This window comes from Microchirus variegatus (assembly GCF_963457635.1).
Source record: "Microchirus variegatus genome assembly, chromosome: 15".
Taxonomy (NCBI): domain Eukaryota; kingdom Metazoa; phylum Chordata; class Actinopteri; order Pleuronectiformes; family Soleidae; genus Microchirus; species Microchirus variegatus.
This window is the reverse complement of record NC_139816.1, coordinates 22,753,007-22,772,004: the sequence shown is the minus strand read 5'-3', so window position 1 is coordinate 22,772,004 and position 18,998 is coordinate 22,753,007. Positions and strand designations below refer to the sequence as shown.

The following is an 18,998-nucleotide window of genomic DNA, read 5'->3' as shown; positions in this document are numbered from 1 at the left end:
GTGAGAGACACTGAGACTGAAAGAGAGAGAGCGAGAGCGACAGATAGAGGGAGAGAGCAAATATTTGTTTCAAATATTGTCAAAGTGCAAAATTAGTAGTATGTGTATTTGAGTGTGTGTGCGTGACTGTGTGCGTGTACATCCTGCCAAACAGTACAACAGATGTCATAACAGCTGTGGATAAAAACAGCTGGATCGCCCCCTGGTGGCTCAGCTGCAGTACCGGCCATAAGCCCCGCACCCATTCCATTTATATCAGAACTTGGAAGTCGACCACATTCCAGTAGAGGAACCAATGACATATCCGTGTCATTGGTTGACTGGACGTGTGGGCGTGGCCTGGAAGTTTGTCTCTCAGATTGTGACACAACCGTCATCTAATATCATTAAGGTGAGTAAACTCTGACCAAACAGGACACAGGTGTGTGTGTTTGGTGTGTGGTGTGTGTGTGTTCTGACCAGAGTTGAGCAGCTGCTGCTCCATCACGCCACAGCCCAGCACCTCCAACCAGTCGTCCTGGAAACGCACCTCCATCTCAAAGGAGGGATGAGTGAAGGGAAAGTAACAGCTGACCCACCTGACCTCCACATCTGACCAGAGAGAGAGGAGGAGGAGTGAGGAGAAGGACTAGGAAGAAGTCTAAAAAGGTGTAAAGAGGAGGCGTGACCTTGTCCAAACAGGTGTGTGATGAGTCTTGTGAGAGTTTGTTTGAGGTTAAACTCAACGAGTTTCACGGCCTCCAGAGTGTGTGTCTCCTGTTTCTGTGGTGTCCTCCTGCCACTGTGCTCCAGCAGAGACAGCTCCTCTGAGTTTGGGACATTTGAGAAGACCTAGAGACACAGGGAGATGTCAGAGACACAGGGAGATGTCAGAGACACAGGGAGACGTCAGAGACACAGGAAGACGTCAGAGACACAGGAAGACGTCAGAGACACAGGGAGATGTCAGAGACACAGGGACGTCAGAGATACAGGGAGATGTCAGAGACACAGGGAGACAGAAGACGTCAGAGACACAGGAAGACGTCAGAGACACAGGAAGACGTCAGAGACACAGGGAGACGTCAGAGACACAGGGAGACGTCAGAGACACAGGGAGACGTCAGAGACACAGGAAGACGTCAGAGACACAGGAAGACGTCACAGACACAGGAAGACGACAGAGACACAGGAAGACGTCAGAGACACAGGAAGACGTCAGAGACACAGGAAGACGACAGAGACACAGGAAGATGTAAGAGACACAGGGAGATGTCAGAGACACAGGGAGATGTCAGAGACACAGGGAGACGTCAGTGACACAACAGTAAAGAGACACAAAAAAAAGGTTTATTGTTTATTTACCTGGCGTTCGGTGAAAAGTCTCACACCCTCCATCTGGTGAAAAACTGGGTAATGAGTGGAGTCGATCTCATCTCGTCTATAAACATCTCCAGCCAATAAAAAAGCATCCAGACCAGACTTCACCAGCTCCCTCTGGTGGGCGGAGGTGTGAGCACGCAGCATGGTTGTCCTACACACATACGCACAGATACACACATGTGCACAGACACACAGACACAAGCACACACACAGGTGTCAGACTACTGGAGCAACATGATCACATGATGTGCTTTCATTTCCTCGCTCACCTGTTCAGGAAGTAGTTGTCACCTCGTTTCCTGCTGGGGTGGTTGAGCGGGATCAGCAAGCTGCCAATCAAATCATGTCAACAATCAGCAATGAGGCAAACATTTTAATATCAAATTTAAATGAGGACTTCCGGTTGGGATCCTGAGTGTAGTGGACGCACTAGTCTCGCTCTCCCACTACCCTTTTAAAAAAACACTTACACCCCGAAGCTTTAAAAATACTTCATTTTGATAAGCAAATGAAGACAATAACAAGACAACATTAAAAAGTAAACAAAAAAGATGAAGCTAAGAAGGATGACACTTCAGCTACATGTGGCAGCCCATGCGTACTAGCATTGCTAGCCTGCTGGAGGAGCACAGGGCCGGCGATCTCAGCCGAGTTTAAAACAGCCTTCACATCTCTGGAGGAGAAACTGGTTCAAACCGAGGCCACAGTAGAAGACCACGGCCGACGCATCGCCTCAGTCGAGACCAGCGCTAACACATTGGAACAGAGGATACACATGCTGGAGAAGAAGTGTGCTGTGCTGGCTGATAGCAACACCAAGCTAGCAGCTAAGGCGGCGGATTTAGAGGGCCGGCGCCGGAGGAATAATGTACGAATAATCGGCTTACCAGAGTCTATCGAAGGTCCCTGACCTACGGCCTTCTTCTCGGATCGGCTTGTTGAGGTATTCTGCTGATAATTACTACATTCTCCCCCCGAGCTGGATAGAGCACACAGAGCGAAGACTACCAGGCCGCCCCCAGGAAGAAAAACCCCGGGGCTGTCATCATTCGCTTTCACTGCTACCAAACGAGGGAGCAGGTCATCCGGGAGGCCCGCAAACAGCGCGGTAAACTTCAGTTCCAGGGGACCCCGATCCGGATCTTCGAAGATTACACTCCTGAGGTCCTCGAGCAGCGTACAAGATACCGTGAAGTTATGTGAAGCCTGTACAACCTGGGCCTGAAGCCATCTCTGCTGTTCCCAGCAAGGCTAATGATAACACTGAAAGATGGGTCTCATAAGGGTCTCTCCTCTCCCACTGAAGCCTCTGACTTCATGGACTCTTCTCACACCGGGAATACCCGATCCAACCTGACACGCCGTGAGCCGGAGATGGACATCGGTTTCGCCTGGTCTCACCCATTACGTTAAAGCTATAGGGAACTTTTATGTTTGGAAGCCCTAACAGGTAAACACTTCGGACACTTTTCTGTATTTTGTCAAGGGAGACTTGTTTATAAGAAAGGTGGTCCAGGTTTGGCTGTTAAGAGACAACTTTACTGAAGCCGTTTGGCGTCATAAATGTTCACTGTTGAGATCTTTAATACATCTTTAATACACATTAGTTTATTACTGCTACTATAATTGCATGTGGTACTTTTAAAGCATCCTACATGTAATTGCTTAATTTCTTCAAAATATATTTTTTTATTATCATTCCTACGTTATTTTATTTTCATTAACTTTTTTTTCTTTCTTTCTTTTTTCTCCCTTTCACTGCACTAATGCTTAAACTTTTCATTTTCTTTTTTGTTCATTTGATTCTACCCGTTTGCCCTTTACGTGTTCCCCTCAAGCTCTTTTGCTATGCAGTCACACCGACTGTCCTTAAGAGGTGTCACATATTGGATTACTTCACTGTTTTATAGTGTTGTTTAATAATAATAACAAGTTACTGTTTCTAGTCCATGCTAATAAAGCGGTTACAGTTGTTATGAATGGGAACCGGGACTTAGTGTATAGGAGGGAGTCTAGACTAAGGTTAGTTAGAGAGCGCCAATGTGCTTGGCGAGAAGGTGTTGTGTAGGTATCATGGGATGGAAAGAGAGGGGGGGGATGGGAGGTGGGGTCGGATGGAATGGGAAGGGCAGAAGTGGATTGGAAGGACAACTCCATCCATTCTCTACACAACTTTTGTTTTTTTTGTCACTTTTATGTGTTGTTTTTTATGTATGCCTTATTTACCTGTTTTGATGTTCCTTGTTTGTTTGGCCAGGCTGCTCTCACTGTATAACTGATTCGAGTCAACGCACTCCATATTCTGTACTTTGACTAGCACAACTAATACAAGAGCAGGTGGTAAGGATTATCTTGTTAAATGTCGGAAGCATGAACGCGGTAGTAAAGCCATAACAGAACAGACATAATGCTCCTCCAAGAGACACACTTACTTAATAATCACCAGAAGCTTTGTAGACCTCAGATAGGACAGATATTTCATTCAAGATTCAGCCGCAGAGGCCGTGTCTGGCACACTATACCAAAAACCTGTGGTTCTTCTTTATGTATACGCCCCTAACTGGGATGACCATGTTTTTATAAAAACTTTTTTATCTTCTCTCCCAAATTTAAACTCTCATGCATTAATAATGGCAGGAGATATGAATTGTGTCATAGAACCCCCGCTTGATAAGTCTAGCTCCAAAAATGCGGTGCCTTCCAAAATGGCTCGGACTCTCTCTGCCTTCATGGAACGATATGGGTACATTGACCCTTGGCGGTTTCTGAATCCCACGACAAAGCAATACTCTTTTTCTTGTGCATTGGACCTATTCGTGCATCGACTATTTAATTATTGACAAAACTTTTATCTCTTCCCTAGTTTCCACTCAATATTCATCAATAGCTGTGTCAGATCATTCTTCTATAACTCTTGACCTCTGATTTGAACTCAAACATAAGAGTTTCAGGTCTTGGCGCCTTGATCCTCTTTTTCTATGCCAGTCTGACTTCTGCAAACAGGTCTCTGAAGCCATTGACTTTTTTTTGGAGACTAACAGATCCGAAGACACACCTGCTGCATTGCTGTGGGAAAATCTGAAAGCATTCATTTGAGGCTAGATTATTTCCTACACAGCTCACACTAACCGGTGTCGCAGAGCACAACAGAAGGAATTAGAGGACTCCCATCACCAGTATAGATGCCCAACACTCAGTCAGTCAGTCACCTGATCTTTATAGGGAGAGATTAAAACTTCAAACTGAACTGGACCTTCTGTCAACTAGAGAGGCCGAAAAACTATTACTACATTCCCAAGGCGCGTTTTATGAATCAGGAGACAGGGCTGGCCGTCTACTTGCCCAACAGATGATATCTAGGAACGCTTCAAAGTTGTTGCACGATACCCACGGTACCCCCGGTACACTGCGGTGCCAATTCGTAACGTTTCCTACGGTACGAGAAATTTTACGCGACAGTAATACCGTAGATTACAATATACCGATATATACGGCCGCTATGTAGCGGTGTCAGTTTCCGCTACATAGCGGCCGTGTCTACTCTCCTCCCGGCCTCCCGACTTCTCACTGCATGCTACTCCCATGTAAACAAACCCACATTGCAACTACTGCAAGTGAACCACACAGCTGCTGAATGATTGCCTGTTTGCCTGTTACTGGTAACGTCCGTGGATATAATAGGCTGTTTCCACACACTGGCTCCGCCCGTCTGTTAGCTGATTGGCTGTTCGTGTGTTTCTGCCGGCAAGAATGAACTCCATGAAGACAGCTCCGCTTCGATAGAAATTCTCTTCAAAACAAACAACAAGCTAAAGTTCTGTCTCGTCCAGACACGCGCACGGTTTACAGTCACAAACACGAGACAACACACTCACCATGGTAGAAGCACCGGGCCAGAGTGGAAAGTCTGCCACGGCCGCAGCTCCGCTAACTTTGCTCAAAAAGCCAAACTCCAAAAATGACAGTTGGAAAAATTTTGGCTTTAAACAAAACACAGACAGTAAAGAAATAGACGACGGCCGTCCACTGTGCAAGCGCTGCCACTAAGCTACAGGAGGCAAAGGAGGGAACACCTCCAGCCTCTTAAAACACCTGCAGTGTCGAAAACCAGGTTCGTATGCCCTGTATGCCCCTGTTTATTTTCTCACTGGCTAATATTAGGCTATAGGCTCCATGTACAGGCTAAGGAATTAAGAGTTAGAGGATGTCAAAGTATAAAGCACATAGAAAATGCATAAAAATATATTTTTTACAGGGAATCAGTTCCTTTATAGTTTATAGTATTTTGTCCTCTATGGTTTATTATGTTGGAGAAGAAGCATTATTGTCCAATAGATTTTTTTTTAAAGCCATTCAGTATCATTTTTACTTCACCAGTATTATGTTTAACCCCTTCTTCCCTGACCCTCTTTTTGGAGTCCCTGCTCTAAAATGACATGCCAAAACTAAATAGAGTAAATCTCTGCAGTTACAAGCTCTATGTGAATTATCTTGGTATCAAAATAAAGATAACACTTGTGAGATTCCACCAGAGGTGTAAGTTTCACTGTAGATGCCACTGTGTCAGAGTAAATGTACATGGAACACAGCATAACTGAAGGATTTTTTTCTCTCGCCTAAAAAAATATTGCATTTTAAAGCAAATATCACCTTTAAAATGTGCAGTAGGAGCTTAAAAACACATGGAGGTCATGTAACAACATGTGGACATGAGCTGTGCAAAGTCTGATGCTGCTGAAATGAAGCAGAGTGCAATTACAGATGTGTTATTGAAGAGATGTCTGGGCGTCCTCACTTTTGGCACAGCTTGGCACCATCTGTGCCATTTGAGATTTCTTAGGTACCAAATTATTAAAAATTTAATTTTATTTATATGTCACTACAGGTCTAAAAAGAACTTGTTTTTAAAAAAAAAGAAGAAAAAAAAAGTATGATAATTCGCTCTAAATTGATGCTTCCTGTGCGGTGCGTGATAACAACTCTGTGGCTCTGTAGCGTCTTCAGTTACGCCATAGCTCTGGCTTACCTTGGTCAATTAGGGTGATTGACAGCTCGTTTTAAACGTCTAAACCGGTAGAATCAATGAACCAAATGTGTGTGAATCACTTCATTAGCGAGTCAAAAGGACATAAATGCATATGACGCATTTAGGCAGACATTCGCCCTTCTATAATCAGCACGATCTAATGTCCCTCTGTAATGATCAATCAGACCGGGATTTGTTCCCAAAGCATGCTGGAAAGTGTAGTTCTTCATTAGAAGTGGTTTTGTTCCAGTGGACATAACTTGTTTTGATAAACAGCAAAGGTAAGACAACATTTCTGATCCGTGAATCTTGGTCGTAGAGTGATAAAAATGGTACCGCTGGAATCTGTAGATTCTCCGCAGTCCAGCTGACAAGTGTTTTTTTGTTTACATAATCACGCTGACGCTCTGGTGCCGCTTTTCAATGTGTGCGCGGTGACGTTTTTTTCCGCTCCTGCTGTTTGATCCATCTGTGTTTTAACTGTGTTTCGTGAACATAAGAATGGTTTATATGAGCTTTTAGCTGAGTTTCTGACCTTTCTGTGGGTATGCAGCATGTCTGAGTTTGTTAAAGTTAGATATGGATTTATGACACTTTTGTCGTCACTTTTATGACACTTTTTGTCACGAAGAAGAGGTTAACTTGTGCAAATACATAAAAATAATAATAATAATAACAGGCTGTGGTATCATGATACTACCCAGAACCGCGATACTTTGTCTGGTATCGTACCGTGGTTACTCATTTTGGTATCGTGACAACTCTACTTCAAACCAGATATCACAAATTCATAATGATACAGGTACAATTACCTCTGATCCAGGTGAGATTAACCACACTTTCAGGGAATTTTACTCGCAGCTTCACACATCAGACAGTGGGACTGACCTGCCAATTTTTTGCATGGCTAGACATGCCAAACATATCACTAGAAGATCAACAATTACTTGACAACCCCTTAAAACTTTCAGAGATTACAGAAACAATTACGTCGATGCACAATGGAAAATACCCTGGGCCCGAAGGGTTCCCAGTAGAATTTTATTTGAAAAAAATAGATATATTTGAAAAAAAAAAATTATATATTTGAAAAAATATTGATATATTTGAAAAAAAATTGTCCCCACTATTGATAGAGATGTTCCAACAATCGCATCCGCAGGGCGTTTTGCCACCTACACTTACACAGGCATCTATTTCTTTAATCCTTAAGAAAGGTAAAGATCCCAGATGCCCACCGTTTAGAGTCAATTGTACCCTCAATCATAACGACATCACAACAACACTCGTTCAAATATTCGAAGGCTACTCGGCTACTCCCTCGGACTCAGAAGCAGTTGTATCCCTTGAGTCCGAGAAGGCCTTTGATAGGGTGGAGAGGAATTACCTGTTCTCCACACTGAGGAGGTTCGGCTTTGGCGACAGCTTTGTCTCCTGGATTCGCTTGCTTTATACTTCAGCATCAGTATGTACAAATACTCAACATTCTAAATTATTTCCTCTCTCTCGTGGCACATGCCATTGATGTCCACTCTCCCCACTTTTATTTGTAATTGCCATTGAGCCACTTTCAATAGCGCTGAAATCCGAATCAAGATTCCTTGGTATCCAGAGGTGGGGAATGGAGCACAAAGTTTTGCTGTATGCGGACGATCTACTTCTGTATGTGCGTAACCCGGAGTCCAGTATAGGGGTGGGAAAAAAAATCCATTCTTCGATGCATCGTGATTCTCTCTAGAACGATTCTGAATCGATGCGGATAAGTTAATAATCGGAATTTAAAAAAATGTAATTTCTTCGCCTGCTGCAACATTCTGTCCGATTCGCTCGCTGCAGAGCAAGGGTTTCCCCCAGTGTATTATAAGCCTAGCGGGCCACTAGGCTTTACTTGCCCCCCCCCCCCGCCAGGCTTAACGTTGCTTGTTTATTTATTTTAAATAGATTTTTTTATACACCACGGCTTTTTCTATACCCGGGAACAAGAGCACACGTTCCCCCATGTAATCCGCGCAGCGCACGCTTGTCCAGGTGCCGATTGAACATTCAACACTTGAACACTATCAAGTCCGTCATTATTACGGTTACATCGTTCTTGTCAGTAAAGATATTATATTTAGGGATGCACCGATAATTCGGCGTTCGAAACACAGCTACAACAAGGTGGAACAGCACCTGTTAAACACTGGAAAGTCTCTGCGCAAAAGTGAGGTACAGATTATGAACTCCCCGCGATATTCGCTTCACACCAGAGAACATTCTCTCTTTTTGAGCAGTTAACTAAAGACATCTGTTATTCCCGTAATTGCAGTGTTAAAGCGTCTTCTTTCACAAAGATTAAGACCACGGTGTGAAAACTATGAAAAGTGCGCTCTGCTCTTCAGAGTCCGTCACCACGTTTCACTCAGATCACCTGCACTTCATCGCGACTGTACTCCATCCTCGTCAAAAAGATCATTATTTTTATGTGGGGATAAAACACGTAGAGAAATGATCCAGTCTGCTTTAGATATGAAATGAGCGCTTGGAGATGCAGAGGAGCGACGAACGGCGCAGGAGAGAGAGAAGAGAACAGCGCAGGGGCGGTGCGCAGAAATAAAAGGGCCGTTTGTCTGCACCAGATGAGGCAGATGAGGGGGCACTACCACTTTTATATTTATGTTGCTTTATCTTACTTTTAAATGAGTAGCAAAGTATTAAAGTAAAAAATTGTTGCATCGAGATGCATCGATAATCGGTTTAGAATCGAATAGTTGACCTCTGAATCGTAATTGAATCGAATCGTGAGGTGCCAAGAGATTCCCACCCCTAGTCCAGTATGCCACATATAATGTGAATCTTAAATTCCTTCTGGACATCAGAATCAATCAGAATCAGAATACTTTATTAATCCCCGTGGGGAAATTGTTTTTGTTCCAGGTGCTCTGTGCAAAGTAAGAAGAAGAAATACAGCATGCGGAAACAAGAGCTAGATATACAGATGTAAATAAAATAAATAAAATATGTAAATAAAATAAAATAAAATAAAATAAGATAAAATAAAATAAAATAAAATAAGACAGTGAAAATAGACAGTAAGCTAAATGAAATAAAATAAACAATACAATAAACAATGTAGACAATCTGGAAATATATACAATATACAGAGAATGTATGTATAAACAAATGAAAGAAGTTAGATGAGAATGGGTAATTATAGTTTGTCTGTTGTTTGTTTGTTTGTATATTTATTTATACAGAGTCTGATCATCAGAGGGAGGAGTTGTAAAGATTTATGGCCAGAGGCAGAAATGACTTCCTGTGGCGCTCTGTGGTGCATTTAGGAGCAATCAGTCTCTGGCTGAAGGTGCTCCTCTGTTTGACCAGAGCGTTGTGGAGAGGGTGAGAGTCATGCTGTAGTATCGCCCTCACCTTTGACAGCATCCTTCTGTCTGACACTGCTGTCAAAGTGTCCAGCTCCATCCCCACAACGTCACTGGCCTTCCTGAGCAGCTTATTGAGTCTGTTGGCATCTGCTACTTTCAGTCTGCTGCCCCAGCACACAACAGCAAACAGAACAGCACTGGCCACCACAGACTCATAAAACATCCTCAGCATTGTCCGGCAGATGTTAAAGGAGCGGAGCCTCCTCAGAAAATAGAGGCGGCTCTGTCCCTTCTTGTAAAGGACTTCAGTGTTCTTAGTCCAGTCCAGTTTATTGTCAATGAACACTCCCAGGTATTTATAGTGTTCAACAGTGTCCACATTATGCCCCTGGATGGAAAGTGGGGTCACTGGTGTCCTCTTCCTCCTCAGATCCACCACCAGCTCTTTGGTTTTAGTTGTGTTGAGCTGCAGGTGGTTCAGCTCACACCATGAGACAAAGTTGTCCACCACAGCCCTGTACTCAGCCTCCTCACCCTTAGTGATACATCCAACCACAGCAGAGTCATCAGAAAACTTCTGAAGGTGACAAGACTCTGTCATGTAGCTGAAGTCCGTGGTGTAAAGGGTGAAGAGGAAAGGAGAGAGGACAGTCCCTTGTGGGGCCCCAGTGTTGCTGACCAATACATCTGACACACAGTGCCGCAAGCGCACGTACTGTGGTCTGCCAGTGAGGTAGTCAACAATCCAGGACACAAGGGGAGGGTCCACCAGCATCGTCGTCAGCTTGTCACCCAGCAGGGCAGGCCTGATGGTATTGAAAGCACTGGAGAAGTCAAAGAATGTGACCCTCACAGTGCTCCCCGGCCTGTCCAGGTGGGCGTAGGCACGATTCAGCAGGTAGATGAGGGCATCCTCAACTCCTATCCGGGGCTGATAGGCGAACTGGAGGGGATCCAGATGCGACCTGACCATAGGCCTGAGCTGCTCCAGCACGAGTCTCTCCAGAGTCTTCATGATATGTGACGTCAGTGCCACCGGTCGGTAGTCAGAGAAAGCAGTGGGCTGCTGCGTCTTTGGCACAGGAACGAGGCAGGACGTCTTCCATATCACAGGGACCTTCTGGAGACTCAGACTCATGTTGAAGACATGGTGAAGCACTCCACAGAGCTGTTCAGCGCAGGCTTTGAGGACACGTGGACTGACACCGTCAGGGCCTGCAGCCTTACCAGCGGGGAGTTTGCTCAGCTGTCTTCTTACATGAAGTGGTGTAAACAGTGGGCAGGCAGCATGGGAGCCAGAAGAGGTGTGAGAAGTGGGGGGTGGGTGTGAGGGGCTCAAAAAGTTAGATGAGGTGCTATCAGCAGGAGGAGGAGGAGGAGGGGGGGAGGTCATAAGTGTTGGTGGCTGCAGACAGTCAACGGGAGAAGCAGCAGGGGCTGGGGCAGCAGTGTCAAACCTGTTGAAGAATAGATTTAACTCATTGGCCATAGCCAAGCTGCCATCAGCTCCACTGCCAGCAGGTCTGAAACCAGTGATGGTCCTCATACCACTCCAGACCTCCCTTGTGTTGTTCAGCTGGAGTTTCCTCTCCAGCTTCCTTCTGTAACTGTCCTTAGCCACTTTGATCTTATCATTCAGGTCCCTCTGAATGTCTCTCAGCTCCTCCCTGTTCCCACCTCTGAAAGCCCTCTTCTTCTGATTAAGTATGGCTTTGATGTCTTTTGTTACCCAGGGCTTGTTGTTTGGGTAACAGTGCACAGTCCTTGCTGGGACAATGTTGTCCACACAGAAATTGATGTAGTCTGTAATGCACTCAGTAAGCCCATCTATGTCCTCTCCATGTGGCTCACAGAGTACATTCCAATCAGTCACCTCGAAACAGCCCTGCAGTGCTCTGGCTATAAGTTAAACATTCAAAAAAGTGAATGCCTCCCCATCAATCAGACAGCCTTAACAATGTCAACGTCGTCTATTCCATTTAATTTCTCTAAATCGGGGTTCAAATAATTAGGTGCTGGCGGTCCATTCGTACTTTAAAGGAATGCAATTTTACAGCGTTGACAGAGAAAATCAGGACCAATGTTATTATTGGGCTGCAAACATGCACAAGCTGCTTCTGTGGTTCACTTCCCCACAGAGCAACTGATGCCAACGCGAGGTTGTCTCTTGTATCTCTTCTTCACCACAGGCTCTGGCTTGTAGCACACTACCTATCATTCCTTCACAGTACACGGTCAACCCCATTGTTGCCGCCACCTTAAAGATATGGGCACAAATACAGCAGCATTTTACAGTTAGGTCCATAAATATTTGGACATCGACACAGTTCTCTTTATTTTGGCTCTATACACCACTACAATGGATTTGAAATGAAACAAACAAGAGTTGCTTTAACTGCACACTTTCAGCTTTAGTTTGAGGGTATTTACATCCAAATCAAGTGAATGGTGTAGGGATTAGAACACTTTCTATATGTGCCTACCACTCTTTAGGGGACCAAAAGTAATTGGACAATTGACTGAAAAGCTATTTCATGGACAGGTGTGGGCTATTCTCTCATTATGTCATCTTCAATTAAGCGTGCGGTCATCCGATCCAAGATGGCCGCACACACACATCGTTTGTTTTTACTCTCTGTCACAGTTGCTTAAGAGAGTTTTTTAAGGGTTCTTAAAACGATTTTAAATGATCTTTCATTACGTTTTTATTGTTCCTTTTAAAATTGTTTTAACCTTTTTTATAAATCATACCACAATGCGAGTAAACGTGCTGAAATCGAGGTGCAGGCAGCTAATTGCCAGAGCCTGTTGGCCACCGAAACAAAGCCGGTTGTCATGTCTTATTGTTGCTGTCGCTTTGTTTTCCTCCCCTTCTCTTATCAATACATCTGGAGTCAGTAACGATGAAGCTCATTTTCGCACTGTTTGTTGTGTTTTCGTTCATTTCCCGTGGTTCTGTGTTGTCGAGCTGTGGTGGCGGGGTGCGCAGACACGCCCCCTGTCCACCTTCGGGTCTTTCCAGGTCAGCAACATGCACCTGGTCATCAGCTCTTGATAAACTGGCCCTGCATCCGTTGCTGTCCTACTATACGCCAGGACAACCGATGTACATGTTCTTCGTTTGATGTGTTTATCTGTCTTACAGGGCAGTTTCATACACACAGAAATTTCACTTATTGACCTGGTAGACCCAAATACTGATGACAAGGTGTCAAATTCTAATGTAAAACGAAAATGTTTTATCCTTCTACTTCTTTTATTATCAGGCAATGTTCAGCCTAACCCTGGCCCCTTCCAGGTAAATATTAGTACTCCTAATGATTTTAGAGCCAGATCAGGCCTTGGCATCTTACATCTGAATGTCCGGAGTTTGCTCCCTAAAATGGATACAGTTAGGATTTGGGTACAGACAACTGAAACCGATATTCTTGTGTTGTCTAAAACCTGGTTGGGTAAATCAGTCTCAGATCAGGATATTTCTATTAATGGTTACAATGTTTTTCGCTGTGCTCGCCCCAGGAAAGGTGGAGGTGTAGCCATTTTTATCAAAAACAAGTTTCATGCTACTCTCCTCTCCTCTGTATCTATTAGCAAACAGTTTGAATTTCTGGCATTAAAGCTTCAGTTTAAACAAGGACAGTCCCTTACAGTCATAGGCTGTTATAGACCCCCCTCAGCCTGCAGTGAGGCTCTAAATTCCCTTAATAACTGTGTCTCAGGGTTAAACTCTGGTGAGTTTATCTTAGCAGGGGACCTAAACCTTGATTGGTTGTCCTCAGCCTCAGACGGCCTGAAATCTATATGTGACTCAATAAATCTAAGTCAATTAATAGATAGCCCAACTCGGCCTAACGTTAAATGCCCCTCTAGATCGTCACTCCTTGATCTAATAATAACAAATGCCCCCCACAAATATACTGATGTCGGTGTTTTTGGGAACGATCTGAGTGACCATTGTGCCATTGCAGTGGTCAGAAATGCCAAACTCTCCAAAACTAAACCGCAAATTTTACTCAAAAGAGATTTTAAACATTTTCATGAGCAGGCTTTTTTGCATGATCTGTCTATTGTTCAGTGGAAACGAATCTCCCTCTTTGAGGATGTTGAGTTGGCATGGAGTTTTTTTCACTCCGAATTCTTAAAGCTGATAAATAAACATGCTCCATTACGCAAATTCAGGATTAAGGGGCGAAATAATCCCTGGTTTTCCACTGATATTGGAAACATCCTCAAAGAAAGAGATCATGCCTGGGTCAGAGCACGGAAAACCAAGAAAGAGGCTGACTGGACAATATTTCGTCAGCTCCACAATAAATGTACCTTCCTCATTAAGAAGGCAAAATCTGAATTTTATATATCAGAAACTACAAAAAACCTGAATGATCCCAAGAAATTTTGGAATGTTGTGAGAGGTGTTTCTGGTGTAGTGTCTTCTAATGAGCTGCCACCTTTTTTGGTCAAAGACTCTGTACACCTGACTGATAGATGTGCCATGCTAAATTATTTTAATGAACATTTTATCAGAGCAGGGCACTTGTTTGATTCTTTAAATTGTGATTTTAAAAACACTGTTTTAAATAACAATCATACTGTAGTAAGCCGTCCCCCTGTTGATTGCGCTTTTAATTTTGAAAACGTGTCTATTTCTGAGGTCTGTAGTGCATTGAAAAAATTGGACTCCAAAAAATCAGCTGGTCCTGATAGTTTGGATCCATTTTTTCTGAAGCTGGCTGCTGATTTAATTGCTGAGCCTCTGACTTGTATTTTTAACTTAAGCCTCAGCAGAAACAAACTTCCTGAAATTTGGAAATCTGCATTTGTCCTCCCATTGCTTAAAGGAGGCGAACCCTCAAACGCGAACAATTATAGACCTATTTCCAAATTATGTATTCTGGCGAAAGTTTTTGGAAAATTGGTTTGCAAGCAATTGAAGGAATTTTTGGAATCCAACAACATTCTAAACTCTCTTCAGTCGGGTTTTAGGAAGCAACACAGCACTGCCACGGCTACTCTAAAAGTTTTAAATGATATGTTTGAGGCATTGGACTCAAAAAAGTTTTGTGTTGCCCTGTTCATTGACCTGTCCAAGGCATTTGACACTGTGGATCATAATATCTTGCTAGATATTCTCATAAAAAATGGCATCTCCACACAAGCTACTACTTGGTTTAAAGATTATTTGGCAAATAGGACACAATATGTTCAGATGGCTGGAGCTAGTTCCACCTTTCTTGAGGTCACAAAAGGTGTACCTCAAGGCTCAGTCCTTGGACCCATTTTGTTTACAATTTACATTAACGATCTGTGTACAAACTTGTCTAATGCCTCGTACCATTTTTATGCTGATGATACTGTCATTTACTGCTTTTCACATTCAATTGCACAAGCATTCTCATTTCTGCAATTAGCCTTTGATACAGTGCAGACTAATCTGGAGAAATTGAAACTGGTCTTAAATGCTGAAAAATCCAAAATAATGCTTTTTTCAAACTCATCTGTTCCCATGGAAAAAATCCCCTCAATAACAACTTCCCATGGCAGAGCTCTTGAGCTGGTGACCAGTTATAAGTATCTGGGATTTGTTATTGATGGCTATCTTTCAAAGAGCATGTTAGAAATCTGGTTTCTAAATTAAGGGTCAAGCTCGGCTTCTTTTATAGAAACAAGTCTCGTTTCTCCCTCAGATCCAGGAAGCTCCTGATATCTGCCACGTTCTTACCACTACTTGATTATGGCGATGTTGTGTACATGTGTGCCTCTAACAGCTGTCTACAGTCTTTGACAACAGTCTATCATTGTGCTCTGAGGTTCATCACTGGCTGTAGTCGCCTCACCCATCACTGTGAACTGAATGCAAATGCTTCCATGTCTTCCCTGTCTGTAAGACGCAACACACACTGGATGACTCTGGTCTATAAGGCTCTTCTTGGCTTGGTCCCTGCTTATTTAAGCACTTTTCTTCAGAGAACCAGAAGCCACTACGCCCTGCGTTCAAATGACATTTTGCACTTGTCTGCTCCACGTGTTCGGACCGAGATGGGGAAAAAAGCTTTCAGTTTCTCTGCCCCTGCTGCTTGGAATACTCTCCAAACTGAACTTAAAATGCCGGCTTTTATTTCATTAGGAGCTTTTCGCTCCATCTTAAAAGACAGACAACAGAAATCCTTTGAACAGTGTCTATGTTCTTAAATCGTTACTGTGATCACAACTCCTGCACTTTATGTTTATCTAGTTGCAATTTTATATTTCAATGTTTTGTTTTGTAAATGTTGCCTTTCCTGCTTCTTATTTAACTTTTGATGTGTGCTGCTGCCTTTCTTGGCCAGGTCACCCTTGTGAAAGAGATCTTGATCTCAATGGGTCTTTTATCTGGTTAAATAAAGGTTAAATAAAAAAAATAAAAAAGCAGGTTAAAGTTCTGGAGTTGATTCCAGGAGTTACATTTGTATTTTGAATCTGTTGCTGTTAACTTTCCATATGAGATCCAAGGAGCTGTCACTGTCAGTGAAGCAAGCCATCGTTAGGCTGAAAAATCAAAACAAGCCCATCAGAGAAATAGCAAAAACATTAGGTGTGGCCAAATCAACTGTTTAGAACATTTTTAAAAAGAAAGAACGCACCAGTGAGCTCAGCAACACCAAAAGACCTGGAAGACTACGGAAAACCACTGTGGTGGACGACAGAAGAATTCTTTCCCAGGTGAAGAAAAACCTCTTCACAACAGTTCGCCAGATCAAAAACATTCTCCAGGAGGTAGGTGTGTGTGTTTCAAAGTCAACAATCAAAAGAAGACTTTACCAGAGTGAATACAGAGGGTTCACCACATGCAGATGCAAACCATTGGTGAGCCTCAAAAACAGGAAGACAAGATTAGAATTTCACTTGTTGAAGACCAAACCGAAGGGAAAATGACCCAAGAACAAACAGGAATTGAAGACCGTGTCAGTAGAGGCCTGACAGAGCATCACCAGGGATGAAACCCAGTGTCTGGTGATGTCTATGCCTTCAGACTTCAGGCTGTAATTGACTGCAAAGGATTTGTAACCAAGTATTAAAAAATGAAAGTTTGATTTATGATTGTTTAGTTTGTCCAATTACTTTTGGTCCCCTAAAAAGTGGGAGGCACATATAGAGAGTGTTGTAATTCCTACACAATAACCAAGAGCCAAAATAACGAGAACTGTGTCGATGTCCAAATATTTATGGACCTAACTGTAAGTGGTCCACTCTTCCATGGTCCACTCCTATCTGCAATAACCACCTCTTGCCGGCGAGTACTGATTCAAGGTTTATGACGCTTGGTATGTGAAGAACCTGTATGTGGATGGTCTTCTGCTAGTTTCAATCAGCTGCGTGCCACATTTGAGCTGAACCAGTCAGATTTTTTCAGGTACTTTCAATTATGGGATTTTGTGAGGTCACACTCTCCAACATTTCCTCAAATCCTGCCTTCCAGTGGCCTAGACCATATACTACCCGCTGACATTCTATCCAAGGGACATGTCTCTTATTTATATATACTTGTCCTGCCAACTAGTGAAACCATGGTTGAGAAAATTAAAGCAAACTTGGGAAGTGAACTGCAGATCAACCTCAAATTGGCTGGGTTTTTGGAAACATTCTTTAAGGCAATCTCTGACATGTTACAGACCCAGATCTCACCATCTCCCCACATAGCTATCTTTGGGAGACCGGAGGATAGCAGCTCTATGACAAAAATCCAAATGTTAATGTAATTGCTTTCGCCTCGCTTATTGCACGTAGGAGAATTTTGTTACAGTGGAAATCACCCCTACTCCCATCTTTTAAATCCTAGATAGGTGATATTATGTCCTTCCTAAAACTGGAAAAAATAAAGTTTTCCCTGAGAGGGTCATCTGATGTATTTTTTAACTTTTATTCTCATTGGCAACCATTAATTGATTATCTGGAGCTGGTTCCTGTGGGGGATCTCTCTCAGTAGTGCTTTGCTCTGATCCCGTATGCTGCCTTGCTGACCACTTCGGATGCTGCTGCCTGTCTGCCGTCCGCCACCTTCATCCTATGCACATGAGGGTGGGTGACACAAAAGGTGGTGTACTAGCAGCCATGGCCTCTATAGTACTTATATATACATTTGCTCACACTTCTTTTTATTTATCTATTTATTTGTATATTATGTGTATTTGTAATGTAGGTTTTCTTTTCTTATACATGATAAGTTAATTTCTGTTATTTATGTATCCATTTATCTAAATGTATTGTTATTTATGCTTCTTTTTTTTGCTTTTTTCACCCTGCTGGCTATACCAACAAATAATCAATCCTTTTGTTATTGGGGTTCGTGGGAGGGTCCGGGATAGGAAAATGGGAAAAAATTGAGAATGCTTTATGTTTCATACCCTTTTTGTTACACGCTGTCCTGATGCATTTTCCTGTATAAAGTGTGATTTAAAATATATCTAATATATAAAATGATCAGTCACTTAATGGTTTCATTTTAGTGACGCAACACAAACAACACAACAACTATTTAACTATGTCGTGATTGTGTGCGTGTCTGCATGTGAAGGTGAGATGGGTTGCAGGTGTGCGTGTTTGAGTGAATGACATGCGTGTGTGCGTCAAGGTGGATCCTGGGAGCGGATTGGTCCTGCACAGGAGGAATCTGAATAAAAGGCCTGAACATCCCAGCTGCAGTGGACTTCCTCAAACCTCTCACAGCCAGCAGACATTTTGTGCTTGGTTTTTAAAAAACCTTTAAAATGGTTTCTTTGATGTGTTGCTGGTGGTTTCTTGGGAGTTGGGAAGAGGGAGCCTCTTTATTCTTGTTGTGATTAGGTTTTTCTCCTAGGCCTGGGAGTTACACTAACCAGCCAACAACTTACAGTGGTATGCACAAGTTTGGACACACATGTAAATGTTCATGATTTTCCTTTATATATCATTGGTTGTTTGGCATGAATGTATCATTTTATTGATTTCAATACCTTTAGCACTAATTATTGGAACTCAAAATTGGTTTGGTAACCTCAGTGACCCTTGACCTTGATACACAGGTGAATCCAATCATGAGAAAGTGTGTTTAAAGGTGCCATATATGTCACTGCATTCAGACAGCTGAGACTCTACTGACTGCAATGATTGGTAGACGGTGGTAGGTGGCGCCCCATGCTAAAACATGATTTCAAAACATAAACATGATTTACAGTCTGCAAAATATATTTTTTAATGCAAATATTTTGGCTGTACTGTTGTTGGTGAATTCA

At 43.0% G+C, this 18,998-nt stretch overlaps 1 protein-coding gene across 1 annotated transcript in view; it reads right to left on the bottom strand.

The window, feature by feature from the left end:
* Positions 1-18,998, bottom strand: part of fars2 (phenylalanyl-tRNA synthetase 2, mitochondrial) — a 109,489-nt gene that overhangs the window by 53,910 nt on the left and 36,581 nt on the right. The window contains exons 4-7 of the mRNA XM_083901734.1: positions 1,632-1,691; positions 1,345-1,513; positions 669-831; positions 460-591 (exon numbers count right to left, since the gene is read on the bottom strand). Coding sequence (XP_083757860.1) covers positions 460-591; positions 669-831; positions 1,345-1,513; positions 1,632-1,691 — 524 coding nt within the window. The remainder of the gene's footprint in view (positions 1-459; positions 592-668; positions 832-1,344; positions 1,514-1,631; positions 1,692-18,998) is intronic.